At 42.3% G+C, this 16891-nt stretch overlaps 1 protein-coding gene across 6 annotated transcripts in view; it reads left to right on the top strand.

Moving 5' to 3' along the window:
- PDE5A (phosphodiesterase 5A) overlaps positions 1-14914 on the top strand; it is a 94920-nt gene extending 80006 nt beyond the window's left edge. For all 6 annotated transcript variants that reach the window (XM_073341003.1, XM_073341002.1, XM_073341005.1 and 3 more), the window contains 3 exons: positions 259-333; positions 721-804; positions 8173-14914. In XM_073341003.1, coding sequence (XP_073197104.1) covers positions 259-333; positions 721-804; positions 8173-8310 — 297 coding nt within the window. In that variant the 3' untranslated portion in view covers positions 8311-14914. The remainder of the gene's footprint in view (positions 1-258; positions 334-720; positions 805-8172) is intronic.
- Positions 14915-16891: the final 1977 nt, after the last annotated feature.

Here is a 16891-nt window from a genome sequence, read left to right as displayed (position 1 = left end):
TTCATTTGACATCGTGCTATTTGACTGAAACAGCTTAGTGGGCCTACCTCAATATTAGAGATTTTTCATTTAGGCTCATTTAAACCAACTGGGACTTCATGCAGGCATACGGTTACAGAATTATTTTCAGAATCAGGGCCTTATTCCTTTTCCATTCAGGGAAGACACCCAGCAATAACACTTTCTGTTTTGACCCTAGGTAGAAAGTGTAAATCCAGGCCTTTAAAACTAACAAACAGCTTGTGACATTTCTTACAGATAGCTGAACTTGTAGCTACAGAATTTTTTGACCAAGGAGATAAAGAGAGAAAGGAACTCAACACAGAACCAACAGTAAGTAGGAAAGCCATGTGTGGTAGCACCTTTTTCAAAATTATTACTGCCAATAGGACTTCCCTTTCCTATTTAAATGTTGTTTTTGGTGGTGGGTACCAGAGTATGGAAAGAGCTTTTTCCCAATCATTCTGACACTTAACGAGTAGTGCAAACTCGTCTCACCCTCTTAAAGTGGGCTTCAGCCTCCACAGATGATCTGCACACTGCCAGTCCAGGAAAAAGACTCCAGAAGTAGTTCATGCAGCCAAGTTATCTACTTGACAACATATTGTGCTGCTACTTTTCTTACTATTCTTGGATTTTTTTTAAAACTTATTTTAATATAGAGCTGACTCACCTTGGGTGTTTGCCATGAAAACTGAATACTTCTTTTTGTGTTTTCAGGATCTAATGAACAGAGAGAAGAAAAATAAAATTCCCAGCATGCAAGTTGGATTCATAGATGCCATTTGTTTAGAGCTCTATGAGGTACTCTATTTGAGAGTGGATTGTACAACTAACTAAACAAGAACTGAGTACTGTAGCCTGCAACAAGTGCAGAAGCTCAAGTTAGAACCAAGTTTGCTGTTCTGTAGTTGAATAATATATGAGAAATCCTTTACTGTTTATTATTCAATATTTAATCTGGTCAAAAGACTATTTCAACATTTATCACTAGCTGCTTACTTATTTGGTTGAAGTGGTTTGTTGTAATCATTGCAAAACCAGGTGGAGAGGCATTGTTGGACCTGGGGACTAGGAGTTGGATCCCTGGGTTCATAGAATCATAGAATATCAGGATTGGAAGGGACCTCAGGAGGTCATCTAGTCCAACCCCCTGCTCAAAGCAGGACCAATCCCCAATTAAATCATCCCAGCCAGGGCTTTGTCAAGCCTGACCTTAAAAACTTCTAAGGAAGGAGATTCCACCACCTCCCTAGGTAACGCATTCCAGTGTTTCACCACCCTCCTAGTGAAAAAGTTTTTCCTAATATCCAACCTAAACCTCCCGCACTGCAACTTGAGACCATTACTCCTTGTCCTGTCCTCTTCTACCACTAAGAATAGTCTAGAACCATCCTCTCTGGAACCACCTCTCAGGTAGTTGAAAGCAGCTATCAAATCCCCCCTCATTCTTCTCTTCTGCAGACTAAACAATCCCAGTTCCCTCAGCCTCTCCTCATAAGTCATGTGTTCCAGACCCCTAATAATTTTTGTTGCCTTTCGCTGGACTCTCTCCAATTTATCCACATCCTTCTTGTAGTGTGGGGCCCAAAACTGGACACAGTACTCCAGATGAGGCCTCACCAATATCAAATAGAGGGGGACGATCACGTCCCTCCATCTGCTCGCTATGCCCCTACTTATACATCCCAAAATGCCATTGGCCTTCTTGGCAACAAGGGCACACTGCTGACTCATATCCAGCTTCTCGTCCACTGTCACCCCTAGGTCCTTTTCCGCAGAACTGCTGCCTAGCCATTCGGTCCCTAGTCTGTAGCGGTGCATTGGGTTCTTCCGTCCTAAGTGCAGGACCCTGCACTTATCCTTATTGAACCTCATCAAATTTCCTTTGGTCCAATCCTCCAATTTGTCTAGGTCCCTCTGTATCCTATCCCTGCCCTCCAGCGTATCTACCACTCCTCCTAGTTTAGTATCATCCGCAAATTTCCTGAGAGTGCAATCCACACCATCCTCCAGATCATTTATGAAGATATTGAACAAAACCGGCCCCAGGACCGACCCCTGGGGCACTCCACTTGACACTGGCTGCCAACTAGACATGGAGCCATTGATCACTACCCGTTGAGCCCGACAATCTAGCCAACTTTCTACCCACCTTATAGTGCATTCATCCAGCCCATACTTCTTTAACTTGCTGACAAGAATACTGTGGGAGACCATGTCAAAAGCTTTGCTAAAGTCAAGAAACAACACATCCACTGCTTTCCCTTCATCCACAGAACCAGTAATCTCATCATAGAAGGCGATTAGATTAGTCAGGCATGACCTTCCCTTGGTGAATCCATGCTGACTGTTCCTGATCACTTTCCTCCCATGTAAGTGCTTCAGGATTGATTCCTTGAGGACCTGCTCCATGATTTTTCCGGGGACTGAGGTGAGGCTGACTGGCCTGTAGTTCCCAGGATCCTCCTCCTTCCCTTTTTTAAAGATTGGCACTACATTAGCCTTTTTCCAGTCATCTGGGACTTCCCCCATTCGCCACGAGTTTTCAAAGATAATGGCCAATGGCTCTGCAATCACAGCCACAAATTCCTTTAGTTGCCAGCATACCTGAAGAAACCCTTCTTGTTACTCTTGACATCTCTTGCTAGCTGCAGCTCCAGGTGCAATTTGGCCCTCCTGATTTCATTCCTACATGCCCGAGCAATATTTTTATACTCTTCCCTGGTCATATGTCCAACCTTCCACTTCTTGTAAGCTTCTTTTTTATGTTTAAGATCCGCTAGGATTTCACCGTTAAGCCAAGCTGGTCGCCTGCCATATTTACTATTCTTTCGACACATCGGGATGGTTTGTCCCTGTAACCTCAACAGGGATTCCTTGAAATACAGCCAGCTCTCCTGGACTCCTTTCCCCTTCATGTTAGTCCCCTAGGGGATCCTACCCATCCGTTCCCTGACGGAGTCGAAGTCTGCTTTCCTGAAGTCCAGGGTCCGTATCCTGCTGCTTACCTTTCTTCCCTGTGTCAGGATCCTGAACTCAACCAACTCAGGGTCACTGCCTCCCAGATTCCCATCCACTTTTGCTTCCCCTACTAATTCTTCCCGGTTTGTGAGCAGCAGGTCAAGAAAAGCTCCCCCCCTAGTTGGCTCCTCTAGCACTTGCACCAGGAAATTGTCCCCTACATTTTCCAAAAACTTCCTGGATTGTCTATGCACCGCTGTATTGCTCTCCCAGCAGATGTCAGGAAAATTAGTCACCCATGAGAACCAGGGCGTGCGATCTAGTAGCTTCTGCAAGTTGCCGGAAGAGAGCCTCATCCACCTCATCCCCCTGGTCCGGTGGTCTATAGCAGACTCCCACCACCACATCACTCTTGTTGCTCACACTTCTAAACTTAATCCAGAGACACTCAGGTTTTTCTGCAGTTTCGTACCGGAGCGCTGAGCAGTCATACTGCTCCCTTACATACAGTGCTACTCCCCCACCTTTTCTGCCCTGCCTGTCCTTCCTGAACAGTTTATAACCATCCATGACAGTACTCCAGTCATGTGAGTTATCCCACCAAGTCTCTGTTATTCCAATCACGTCATAATTCCTTGACATCACCAGGACCTCCAGTTCTCCCTGCTTGTTTCCAAAGCTTTGTGCATTTGTATATAAGCACTTGAGATAACCTGCTGATCACCCCTCATTCTCAGTATGAGGCAGGAGCCCTCCCCTCACAGACGTTCCTGCCTGTGCTTCCTCCCGGTATCCCGCTTTTCCACTTACCTCAGGGCTTTGGTCTCCTTCCCCCAGTGAACCTAGTTTAAAGCCCTCCTCACTAGGTTAGCCAGTCTGCTCGCAAAGATGCTCTTCCCTCTCTTCGTAAGGTGGAGCCCGTCTCTGCCCAGCACTCCTCCTTCATGGAACACCATCCCATGGTCAAAGAATCCAAAGCCTTCTCTCCGACACCACCTGCGTAGCCATTCGTTGACTTCCACAATTCGACGGTCTCTACCCAGGCCTTTTTCTTCCACGGGGAGGATGGACGAGAACACCACTTGCGCCTCAAACTCCTTTATCCTTCTTCCCAGAGCCACGTAGTCTGCAGTGATCCGCTCAAGGTCATTCTTGGCAGTATCATTGGTGCCCACGTGGAGAAGCAGGAAGGGGTAGCGATCTGAGGACTTGATGAGTCTCGGCAGATTCTCCGTCACATTGCGAATCTTAGCCCCTGGCAAGCAGCAGACTTCTCGGTTTTCCCGGTCAGGGCAGCAGATAGATAACTCAGTTCCCCCTGAGGAGAGAGTCCCCGACCACCACCACCCGCCTCCTTCTCTTGGGAGTGGTGGTCGTGGAACCCCCAACCTCAGGACAGTGCATCTCATGCCTTCCAACCAGCGGAGTCTCCTTCTGCTTTCTCCCCCCAAGACGTATCATCTGGTCCACTCTCCGCAATGGTACCTGTGGAGAGAACATGAAAGCGGTTAGTTACCTGTGTCCGCGTTGCTGGAACCCGGACATTTCCCCTTCTTCTTCTGGAGGTCACGTTGCCAAGCTTCTTCACTGGCCTCTTGGCTCCGCTGTGCAACCTGCTCTAAATCTTTAGAGCTTTGTGCCCGTAGAAGCATAACCAGGTTCTATTCCTGGCTCTGCCACCAAGTTGCCATGTGCTTTTGGAAAAACCTCACTATACCCATCTATAAGATGGTACCCATCTACTTCACAGTAGGAGTGTTGTGAGGCTTAATCAAGGATTGTAAAGTGCTTTGAAATCATGGCGTGGGAGATACAGTACAAGCGCAAACCATTACTATGTTAACTTGGATATTTACCAAGTTTCAGATTATACACACACAACATGACAGAACCCATTGAAACATTTTGCATTCTAGCAACAAATCGCATGCTGCGTAGCCAGGTACTTGCTCAGATTATGTTGTATATTAAAATTTAGTTAATTTCCTATCTTTGAGACTAGAGGAAAACCTCCTCAGGTTGTATCATGTATTCTGGGTGCAGTTATTGAGATCTGAAAATTGGGGAGCAAATGGGAACCTAACCCCAAAAATCTATCCATTGGAAGTGGGAGCAAGATGATTTCACACATTCATCCCTCATTCTCTGTGCCCACTTCAAAGCCACTTTACATGAATTGCACATCTGCAGGTTGAGAAGAGGCAGGGCTGGGGGGCTGGATGCTCTCTAATGCCTCTGAAATCCACAGGACAAATGATCAAGTTACTGAGGACAGAATCAGCAGTCATGTGTGCAGCTTCCTATTCCATGCTTTGGAAATCCAACATCAGGGGAATATAGTGGCCATTGTTATTGGAGAGCCCCAGACAGCTCCTTCTAGTGGAAGGTAGGCAGCTGTAGGGGATTGAGTGGCTGTGTACTACAGAGCCTCTGTGCAAGAGACGTGTACTTCTGCAGATGCATTGTGATCCATACAGATCTCAGGGTCCACAGGGCTGAATATCTGGCCTTTTACAAAGAGGGAAGACAATCCAACCCCCAACGCAAGAATTCTAGGGAAATCTCCCACTCTGAAATGCCCAGAGGAGGACTGGGTCTCATGTGAACTAGTTATCAAAATATATTGGGCCAGATTGTGCCCATCCCTTGGGTGGGTGTGTGAGGGAATGGGGAGCACAAGGCACTTCCTTCTTGTTCCTGTGCTCCATAACAAAATTGCATTTGTTGAGCACCCCTGAGAACAAGGCATGCTCCTGGCTAGTGGCAGTCGCCACCCAAATGATGTACGCAACGACATCTCCTGCACTGATCAAGATATAAGGGGGGTGCACACTCCACCCTTTATGAGGATGTTGCACTTCGCAGGGGCTCTGGGACGTTGTACCTGAAGGAGACACAATGCAACCTTGGGACAGTGCTGCTCCATGCTGTGCTCAGTGCAGGGCTGTGCCTGAAATGCACAACTGAGCCACTAAACCTCATATGGTAGGAACTGAAACTCTGTAGCAGGGTGGCAGTTTCTAGGATCCTATATAGGAATGCAGGACCATATGGACGAAAAGTTATTTCTGCTGATTCATGCTGCCAGGTGGGTCTTGTTATATCCAGGTTAAAAGAGGGTTTGGTGTATCTCTAAGGAGCACCAGGATCCTACAGGTAAATGCATGGAACAGCCCAGCTTTGGAGAAAGCTTAGGCTAGGACATATGCTTTGTTGTTGTCATTCAAGTTAACAGTGCAGGCAAGCCCCACGCAAGAGCTGTGTTTGGAGCAGATCCACTGTAGATTTATTCTATTTGGAGAAGGGTGGGGACTCTACCTGCTTTCTTTAATGAATAACGCGTAATGAAACAACAAAGCAGTTCGTATAATGTCACTTGGGAAAGAACAAGGAGCCAGTTCACTCTCCAGTGTTCTAACACTGTAAAAATGAACAATAAGCACAATTGTAACTTCGGCCTGCCCACTCATTGGCTCTTTCGTGAGCTTTCATCCCGTCCCTAGGAGTTTGTCACACGTGCTGCTGGCAGCACTGAATGTCTGGTTTACCATTTTACCAAAAATCGATCAAGTCCATGTGAATGGGCTTGATGCAGGAATCACTGGGTGAAATTCTATGGGCCATGTTATGTAGAATGTCAGACTAGATCAGGGGTTCTCAAACTTCATTGCACCACGACCGCCTTCTGACAAGAGAAATTACTACATGACCCCAGGAAGGGGGATGAAGCCTAAGCCCACCAGAGCCCCACTGCCCCAGGTGGGAGGGGAGGGGGGCAAAGTCCAAGCCCAACGGCTTCAGCCCCAGGTGCGGGGCCTGTAACCTGAGCCCTGCCGCTCAGGGCTGAAGCCAAAGCCCAAGCCCCCCACTTCCCAGGGCTGAAGTCTTTGGGGTTCGGCCCCGCTGGGTGTGACTCAGGCTTTAGTCCCAGGCCGCAGGGCTCGGGCTCTTGCCCTGGGCCCCAGGAAGTCTAAACACCAGCACTGGCGACCCCATTAAAACGGGGTCCTGAACCACAGTTTGAGAACCACTGGACTAGATGATCATAATGGTCTTTTCAGACCCTAAAATCTGTGACTCTATAAATAACAGCAAAAGTGTTTCACTCATTTCACTGACTTTAGTGCTGACATTTGATTAAACCATTCTAGAATTTTAAAACCCATTTAAATGTATACAAAAAAATTAAATGGTATAGTTCCAGTGAATTGTGCCTAATGGGCCTGATTTTCCTCTCAACAATGTAAATCAATAATAACTCCATTGAAGACAATAGGCCAGTTGCCCAGTTCTATTGGTGGCAATGGAACTATATTGATTTATACCAGGATATGGCCCAGTGGAGTAATACTGGTGTAAAACTATCATAAGAAAAAGGAGAATCAGGCATCACCATCTTTTATTGTTTGAATGAGAATTAAATTCCATGAGTGAAATCCTGACTGATTTCATCCCATACTCATTAACTTCAGACTTCACCCCTTGTGCTTCGTATAGTAGTCACTTAATATGTTTAACAGACAGTGGGCCCAAACACAGGACTCTCACTCATTACTTCTGTCCCACTGAATTCCAGAAGCCTATAGGAGTAAAGGGCTATGTGTTCATTACGTGTGACTGTAAATGAGGAAGAAAAAAAAATCACAAAAATGTTCATGGATTTAACATTTTTCATCAACATTTTGTGTCAGTGGAAGTTTCTCCACCTTCCCTAGTATTTATCCATTCTATTCTAACCCAAACATTGACTCCAATTCTCTTTCCAAAACTTGTTCTCTGCTTCACTTTTATTAGTCCATGTCGGCCTAATACAGTAACTCACTATTGCTTGGTCTACACTAGGAGATGAAAATAATTGAGAATGGCTACTAAACACAGCTCTTCTCTAGACCTTTCTTAATCAGGTGCTGAATACACTGGGGCCTCATGTCCCTTGGGTAACTGTTAAATCAGTAATTGCATCAGCAATAAAGATGGCCAAAGTAGCGTGGTCTGCATAGGTCAAATAATCAAGTTCATATTGGAATTGGAGTGAGAGGGAGCCTTTCCTAAAATCAGTTTTCCAACATAGCTCCACTTTCTAGTATAAACAAGCCCTATGTTTCAAACATATTCTAGTCTAGTGCCTCCAATGGGCACATCTTAAGGAGCAGGAAAACTGTGGTTTTAGTTATGCATTACCAGTCTGATTTGTTTTATTTCTTGCAGGCCCTGACACATGTATCAGAAGCCTGCTACCCTTTACTGGATGGCTGTAGAAAGAATAGGCAGAAGTGGCAATCCTTAGCTGAACAACAGGAGAAGAATCTGATTAATGGAGAAAGCAATCAGCCCAAGCGGAACTGAGATTCTGATTTAGCAAATACAAGTTTGAGTTTACTCAGAAATTACAGTAATCTGGGGATACTACATTTTGCTATACACTGTAGGGATTTGGTGTATTCTTTGCCACTATTATATTTAAAATTATATATTTCCCCTGCCATTAAAAGCATAGCATGACCATTTTTATGTGAATGATGTATAATGATTGTATATTTCTTGTATTTCATTTAGGTGAAGTAGAAAAATAGAACTGCAGAGTTAGTTTACTCTGCTCAGTTCTACACAGAGGTACGACGAGTACAGTTACTGAACTGCCTTTGAAAGCCTTTTACTTTACAGATGTACATAGTTGTTTAGTGTTTCGTGAGTGGCCAGTACCTTAAAGATGACCATATATGGCACTTTTCTTCCTCTTTTATTCTTTGTTATGTAACCATAAGTAATAAGCAATGTTGTTTGTTCTCTTGCAAGAAGCCTGGAGGCAAAAAGGAGCTTGGGGATTAAAATTCACTCTAAAGGCCTAACCCAACAATTGTTATGCAGACAAAACTCTCATTGAAATCAATGAGAGCTTCATTTATATGGGAATGCAGGATTGGGCCCCAGTTGACAAAGCACAGGGACTTGTGTGATATACTATACCGATGCCTTATGATGTTACAAGAATGTCTCAACAAAATGGTCATACCTTTTTGAGAATTTAAAAAAAATACTGTGACTTACTAAACAATCAGGGACCTAAAAGAGATTTGCCGTGGAAGTGCCAAGAAATTACACAGAGATGGTGAAAGCTGCTCAGTGAGATGATACGACAGCACAACTCACAATGTAGCTAACAGACTGTCTTGAAAAACTTGTCAGACACAGGGCTGGGAGAAACAGAGAATGAATGTGAAGAGAAGTAAACTGAGCTAACCAGGATCACTATTGAGCTGCTGATAATATATTCATACTGCAGATGAGTTTAACGTCATCATAACCAACAAACTGACACAAGAGAAGGAAAAGCACAGGAGAATGAGATTGTGAAAGCATGTGATGAAAAAACTGGCTCATTCAAGAATATGATCTAGAAAAGAGGATGTTTCTGGAGATTGTTAGTGAATCTGATTCACTAGACTAGTAGCACTAAAAAAATGACCATGACCACTTTGAAGGCTTGCTTGAGATTGCAGATGTTAACTTTGGAAACTAGAATGTTTTTTTTCAGAGTAACAGCCGTGTTAGTCTGTATTCGCAAAAAGAAAAGGAGGACTTGTGGCACCTTAGAGACTAACCAATTTATTAGAGCATAAGCTTTCGTGAGCTACAGCTCACTTCTTCAGATGCATATCGTGGAAACTGCAGCAGGCTTTATATATACACAGAGAATATGAAACAATACCTATTCCCACCCCACTGTCCTGCTGGTAATAGCTTATCTAAAGTGATTTCCAGCACAAATCCAGGTTTTCTCACCCTCCACCCCCCCACACAAATTCACTCTCCTGCTGGTGATAGCCCATCCAAAGTGATAACTCTTTACACAATGTGCATGACAATTAAGCTGGGCTATTTCCTGCATAAATCCAGGTTCTCACATCCCCCCCACCCCCATACACACACAAACTCACTCTCCTGCTGGTAATAGCTCATCCAAACTGACCACTCTTCAAGTTAAAATCCAAGTTAAACCAGAACATCTGGGGGGGGGGGTAGGAAAAAACAAGAGGAAACAGGCTACCTTGCATAATGACTTAGCCACTCCAAGTCTCTATTTAAGCCTAAATTAATAGTATCCAATTTGCAAATGAATTCCAATTCAGCAGTTTCTCGCTGGAGTCTGGATTTGAAGTTTTTTTGTTTTAAGATAGCGACCTTCATGTCTGTGATCGCGTGACCAGAGAGATTGAAGTGTTCTCCGACTGGTTTATGAATGTTATAATTCTTGACATCTGATTTGTGTCCATTTATTCTTTTACGTAGAGACTGTCCAGTTTGACCAATGTACATGGCAGAGCGGCATTGCTGGCACATGATGGCATATATCACATTGGTGGATGTGCAGGTGAACGAGCCTCTGAATGTTTTTATTATTAAAAAAATAATTTTTAGCACTTCTTCTACTAGGTACAGTTTTTAACCAGATGAAGTCTTAAAGCAACAAGTGAAAGGAAGACTGAAAGCAAAAGCAAGTGAGAATACTGCAGGGACTTAACATTTTTATATGAGGCATAAAAAGCATTCGGAGACAGTGGATTTGCAGCAGATATGGAGGAAATCATTCTTTTAACAGAGGAAATGCCTAATAAAAATTATTTTTAATAGACCACTGGGCATGAATTCAAGAAAGTGTATGGACAAGACAAACCCCAAAAAAATAGAATAAAGAGAGCACAATTCCCATGTGTAGCCATGATCAGTAGATTAAAAATGAGACAGGGGCTCATAAGACTTCTCAGAAATGCAGATACAACATAGGCTGTGTAAATGATGATGATTTTCATATCTACAACAATATTTTGTATTACATACCAGCAGTAGTGATATATCATATATATATGAGGTCTATATATATAGACCTCATATATATATACTACTATATATATATATATAGTATATATACTATATATAGTAGTGATATATATATAGACCTCATATATTTCAGAGTGTGCATTCAGTTTGCCTGAACCATTTAAGTCCCCACAATTTTAGTTGGAAACTGCAAGAAATTTTTTTTTCCCCATGAGATTTTCAGTACCATCTGCTTACAGTTCATCTGGAAACGCTGTGAAAACAGCCTCTGTTTATCTTCCCTCCTGCTTCTGGTCTTAGAAGGAATCAAAAGAGACAGGCACTCAAATACGAAAAATAATAGAGGAAATGTTAAGTAAATGTTTCAGAATCTTCCAAAATATTATTTGATTCCAGAGTCTTCCAAAATATTATTTGATTCTAGAAATAAGGAAGTTTAGAGTAGGCTGTTCTTGTTGTTTACTGCAGCATTTCAGTCAACCCAGTTAGTAGCAACTGATTTAACTCTAGTTTAAGATCCCCTATGAATGTCAGTACATTGTTATTGCAGCCAAATTTGAAAACATTTGCCTATGAAAAAAATATTTTTTCTAAGTCCAATGAATAATAATGAACAATTCTTGGGGTATTATGATATGCAGTACTCTATGTGTATCTATGCATACATAATATGAGGTGTGTGTATGTGTGTGTGTGTATGTAACATTTTATATATAGGCACAAACTCAGTAATCACCCTTAAAAACTTGTTATTGCTCCTTAGATAAATAAGATTACCTCAGAATGTGCTTTTTCCTGTATTCTCCTTTTTATTGTAGGAATTTGCATACTGCAGTTACTGAAGTTTAATTATTTTCTTATTTAAACCATTTATTTTATATATAATATATGTGTGGATAAAATATTTATAGGTTTATTCTTGTTAGTGTGATCAAAAGCAAAACTTAACTGGGGATGACACAACAAATCAACTATAGTGATAAAACTGTTAGTGATACAGCATTAATATTAAGAACCCAACTATTCTGTATCTTATTTGCTGTACTGTGTGTGTGTGTATAACATAGTTTTTTCATGGCCTGATTTATATTTTTAAATAATGCAGAAGAATGCTGGAGCCATATCTTTGGCATAACAAACATGTAAATACCACATAGTCATCATTTTTTACTTCCACTGATAAATATACACAGTTATATAGTATTTGCATATATTTAAGGTATACATACATCCCCACAAAATCTTTCCCTATAGAGGAAAGTATATGTTGTAACAAATGTAGAATTCTATTCTACATAATTTTTTTGTCAAAATATTGTCCTAACATACATGCATCTTTATTTATTTATTTTAAAAAACCACATACAAATTCTTTAAAACTATTGGTTTAGGGCCTTATGTTTTATGTATTTTAGGCAAATTGAGAGCATGATCAGGGCATTATATCGTATTTCAGTCTGCCTGATTGCAGTTTTTGTTTCAAGGCTCTAGCATGGTTGGTTTGTGTGCAGATAACAGATATTTTTTGTCTTTGGCAACATAGGTGACCATGCAGATACAATAATGGTTCTCTGCCTGAAGTACATTGTATGTGCAGGGAAATTTTCAAAGCCAACAAATTTATTTAGCTGCACAGTTATTATTTTCATCAGGAGTTGTGTCTAAATGCCTTAATGATCTGTGTGCCAAATTCTGCCCTGATGTATACCCTGTGCACCCAGTGGACTCAATGGGAATTGTACAAGATGTACATTGGGATACAATTGAAGCCTCTGTTGACCCAATCCTACTCCCATTGGAGTCTTCAGGAATTTTGACATTGACATCTTTAGGAGCAGGATTGGGCCCTCTGTGTTCTTCATATTTCTTTGAATCAAGATACCAAGAAAGACCAGTGCTAATGTGATACCAGATTTTGCCCTCAGATGTGCATGCATACATGCATTGAAATCAATAGAAAATGTGTTCTCACATCCCAGGGCAAAATTTAGCCCCTTAATACAGGCCTTTGTTCTTTTCTTCCCCTTAAACAAAAACAAAAGAAAAAAATCTTATCACATATATTAACATTCACCTAAAGAGTGAGTGGTCCTGCTCTTCTCCTTAAAAAAAGAGGGAGGCTCTTAAGCTAATAAGATAGGAATAATAAAACCTATCTATTCAGCAAGTTACTATCTCTGTAATATTAATTGTAGAACAAACAGGCTTCCTATTATTTCACATACAGTAAAAGCAGCTAAGGAAAATCACACAGTAGCTATTAAGATTCTTAATAGCTACCTATTTGTACTGTTGAGTATAAATCAATAGCATCTCATCAACCAGTCAGTCTCTAATGTCTCCCAGCAGGCTGAAGCTAAGTGGGTCACCACATGCTGCTTTCAGATGGTGGGGATGCTGACAGGCTATTGATTGTGAGTTCTTTGTCTCTGTGAAACATTCAACAGTGGCAGGGCTGTCTCTCTCTTTACAACAAAAATTTCAGTTTTTCAGAAGCCTGCTTTTGCCTCCTGAACATGCAACCCCAAGTGCATGCAAAAGTGAACTTTTGAAAATCCAGCCCAATGTATTTCATTTGGGGATGGCTCTGAGATGCCATGTTCAGGTGTGGAATCTAATCCAGATCTAAGATTCTTTAGTTTCAGGGGCATTTGGTGCCAGTATTCTGGTTCAGCCCATTAGAGAAGCCTAAAGTCAGGTAGGTCAAATCTAGATCCTAAAAGTTTGTGGGGCGCTGAACCAGTGTTTTGGTTTGATCTCATCGCAGCTGTGAAACAATCAAAGCAGAGACTGCTGACTCATGCAAATGCAAATGATTTATAATAAATTATGAAGCTGTAAGGGAGTATCTCTTAAAGGCCTGATCCTGTGGGTAGAATTTTCATTAGCTTTAACTGGGAGTTTGGCCTCTGAAAGGGTTGTAGAATAGTCCCCTATGTGAGTAATCACATGCAGTCTACATTCCATAAGCACTCTGCTATTTCTAGAATATCCCTGGTCTGTAACAATTTATGAGGTCTGTTCTCCCTCATAAGAACTCTCCAGACCCCTGCATTGCTTTAAAAGATGGGTCTGAGCCTTTGGTTCAGACACTCATAGAAATGATCATCTGAGTTGGGTCTGGATATTAGTGACATTTTACTAGATACAACAAATTATGACATCAGGCTATTTCTATGTTCAGCGTTGCCAGTTGAATGAAAGTTGCATGGAAAGGCTTGTTTTCCACAGAGAAGGTTGGTTTCCATGGAGAAATTCGTATCTAAGCACCATTTGTAAATGTATATTAATTAAGTGTGCTAAACAGTGGCTTCTACTAACTGCCACACCATGAGCTTGTCCATTCCATGATATTGGGTCTGATCAAATGCCCACTTGAAGTCAATGGAATGATTCCCATTAACTTCAGTGGAAGCTGGACTGGGCCCCATAGAGAGTTACAGAGCGGGACAAATTTATCTTTATTCTTGCCTACACCTATAAAGACCCTGGACCAAATTCTTGTCCTCAGTAACACCTACACAGTCTATAGTTCATTCAGCCAGCCCCCATTGACTTCAATGGTACCACAAAGGTGTAACTGAAGTTAGAATTTGAGCCTTCTGTGTATGAACATGATAGACACATGCATGTGTCTGTTAAAGAATGTAGTGTGAAAAGCACTGTACATAGTTTAAAAATAAATTTATATTATAGTTTAATAAAAGGAATTGTAATGAACTGTCACTTGCCACTGAGCATGTCTATTTGTATTCTTCTACCTTTTCAAATATTTTAACAAATATATAGTTTCTGGGCACAGTATTTTTGTACTAGGCTAATGAGGTTACTATGTATATTATGTTCAGCTTTAAGTAGTATTAAAGTCTTTTGAATGTTGATTTGTTCTTGCTTCTTCAATTTTCCACACTACATAGTTATTCAGCATAACTTACTTAAGTTAGACAACAACAGAATTGTTTGTCCTAGTTACTGTATAGTTGATAAAAGAAAGAATATACAGGTAGGTAATATTCTATGATCAAACTGCTACTCAACTACTTATTCCCACATTCTCTTCTTTGTATTGTTTTTCATGCTTTGTAAAATAAAAAAAGGAAGATGTCAACTATGTTTTGCTGTTTGGTCATTAATTTTATTGTGGATAAATTTACAAAGCAATGTCATTGTCCTGATCCAAGAAATTGCCTCTAATTGTTTAGGTATTGTAATTAACTGCATTCGTTTATAAACCTCTGTTGATCCTGGAGATCCTGCTTTGGAGCATTAGAGAATTTTTGCCTTACTGTCAGGAAATTTCCTAGCCATAAGGTTTGTCATAACTGAAAACCAAAGGCAGTGTTTCCTTTCAAAAAACAAACAGACAAAAAACCACAGAAAAAAGAAACTGGCTGTTATTTCCCACTAGAAATCACTCCAATTACACATACCAGGACCTATCACAAGTTGTCTGATTTTTCAGAAAAGTAGGCTTGGCAAATATAGCTGCTGTGAAAGGTGCTGTGTGAATAAAATTAGCCCCCAAAGGGCAAGTCATATAACAGAGGTTACAAGAGTTTAATCTGGTGAGTTTTTTTAAAAAGGGTAAATACACTTGGATCTGACAGCACAATCTTGTGCAGACTGCTGACCCTGGCTGCTAACTTAGACCAACAGGCCTCTCAGCACTTCTTATTCTTTGCCTTGTTAGGTTTTGAGCAGCAGCATTTCTGGCTCTAGGAGTTTTGCAGCTCTAGGCAAAACGGGTGAGCATGCATGCAAGCAGCAGTCACTCCAAATAGTCATTAAGTACCAGATTTTCTGAGTCTGCACACAACCGTGGCACACCATTGCCTGTTTGCTTAAGCTAACCCCCATTTGCATGTGCACTTTAAAACCATGTAACTATATTCTAACAAGTGCACAGCCACTTAGGGTATGTCTGCACATCCACAGCTGGCTCACGTCAGCTGACTTGGGCTGATGGATAAGGCTACGATTATGTCATGGAATCTGTGACTTCCACTGACCTCTGTGACATTTTCTGCCCTGGGGCTGGAGCTCCCAGCCAGCCCTGCCCTCGCAGCCCCCAGCTCCCAACCTGGTGGGGGGACCCTGCTGCTGCCCAGCTGCTGCTGGCGGACCCTGCAGCTGGCCAGCCACAGCGGGGGGCTGGTGGAACTGCAGCTGCCCAGCTGTGAAAGGCAGGTTGGGGGGACCCTGCACAACTGCAGTGGGCAGCCGATGGACCCCCCCGTATCTGCCCGGCTACAGCCATGGCCAGCGGCTGGGCAACCCTGTAGCTACCAGCTGCCTGGGTCGAGGGGACCCCACAGCAGCCCAGCCCCAGGGGCAGGGGGACCCCAGAGCTCCCACCCACCGCATTGGTGGGGGACCTGGGAGCCCCAGCAGCAGTGGGTGCTGAACCCACCTACCCCTTTTGTCAGGGATATTTTTAGTGAAAGTCAGAGACAGGTTATGGGCTGCCATGAATTTTTGTTTATTTCCCTGAACCTGTCCCTGGCTTTTACTAAAAATATCTGTGACAAAAACTTAGCCTTACTCATGAGGCTTGGGCTACGGGGCTGTTTAATTGAGGTGTCGATGCTTGGGCGCTGGGACCCCATGAGGAGGGAGGGTCCCAGGGCACAAGTGTCTACAGCCCTGTAGCCTGAGCCTTATGAGCCTGAGTCAGCTGACACAGGCCAGCCCTGCAGCGTACCTTTGGGAACTTCAGCCATCACTATGTGACACACCATGGCCACGTAGAACGTCCCAGTGATAATGGGAGTCCCCTGCCACTTACCAAAGAAGAAGCACCTTTAAATATTAGCAGTATGACTCAGCAGTTCTGGTTATATCCAGTAGAGTTCAGTGCTTTAACATCTCAGTTTATTAAAATCTCTACATGCTTTAATAATCTTTATAACAGTTTAGTGCTACATATTAACCATTTTTTGCCATACTTTGAATCAGCCATTAATAATATTAGGATCTGCTATTCAAAAGACCTCAGTTGCCTTAACTCTGTTCCCATTGACTTCAACAAGACTTTTACTATTGATTTCAATGGGTATAGAGTTAGACCAACACTGAGTTCTTTTGAAAG

This window comes from Lepidochelys kempii, chromosome 4, assembly GCF_965140265.1.
Source record: "Lepidochelys kempii isolate rLepKem1 chromosome 4, rLepKem1.hap2, whole genome shotgun sequence".
In the NCBI taxonomy this organism is placed as follows: domain Eukaryota; kingdom Metazoa; phylum Chordata; order Testudines; family Cheloniidae; genus Lepidochelys; species Lepidochelys kempii.
This window is presented reverse-complemented; position numbering and strand designations above follow the sequence as displayed.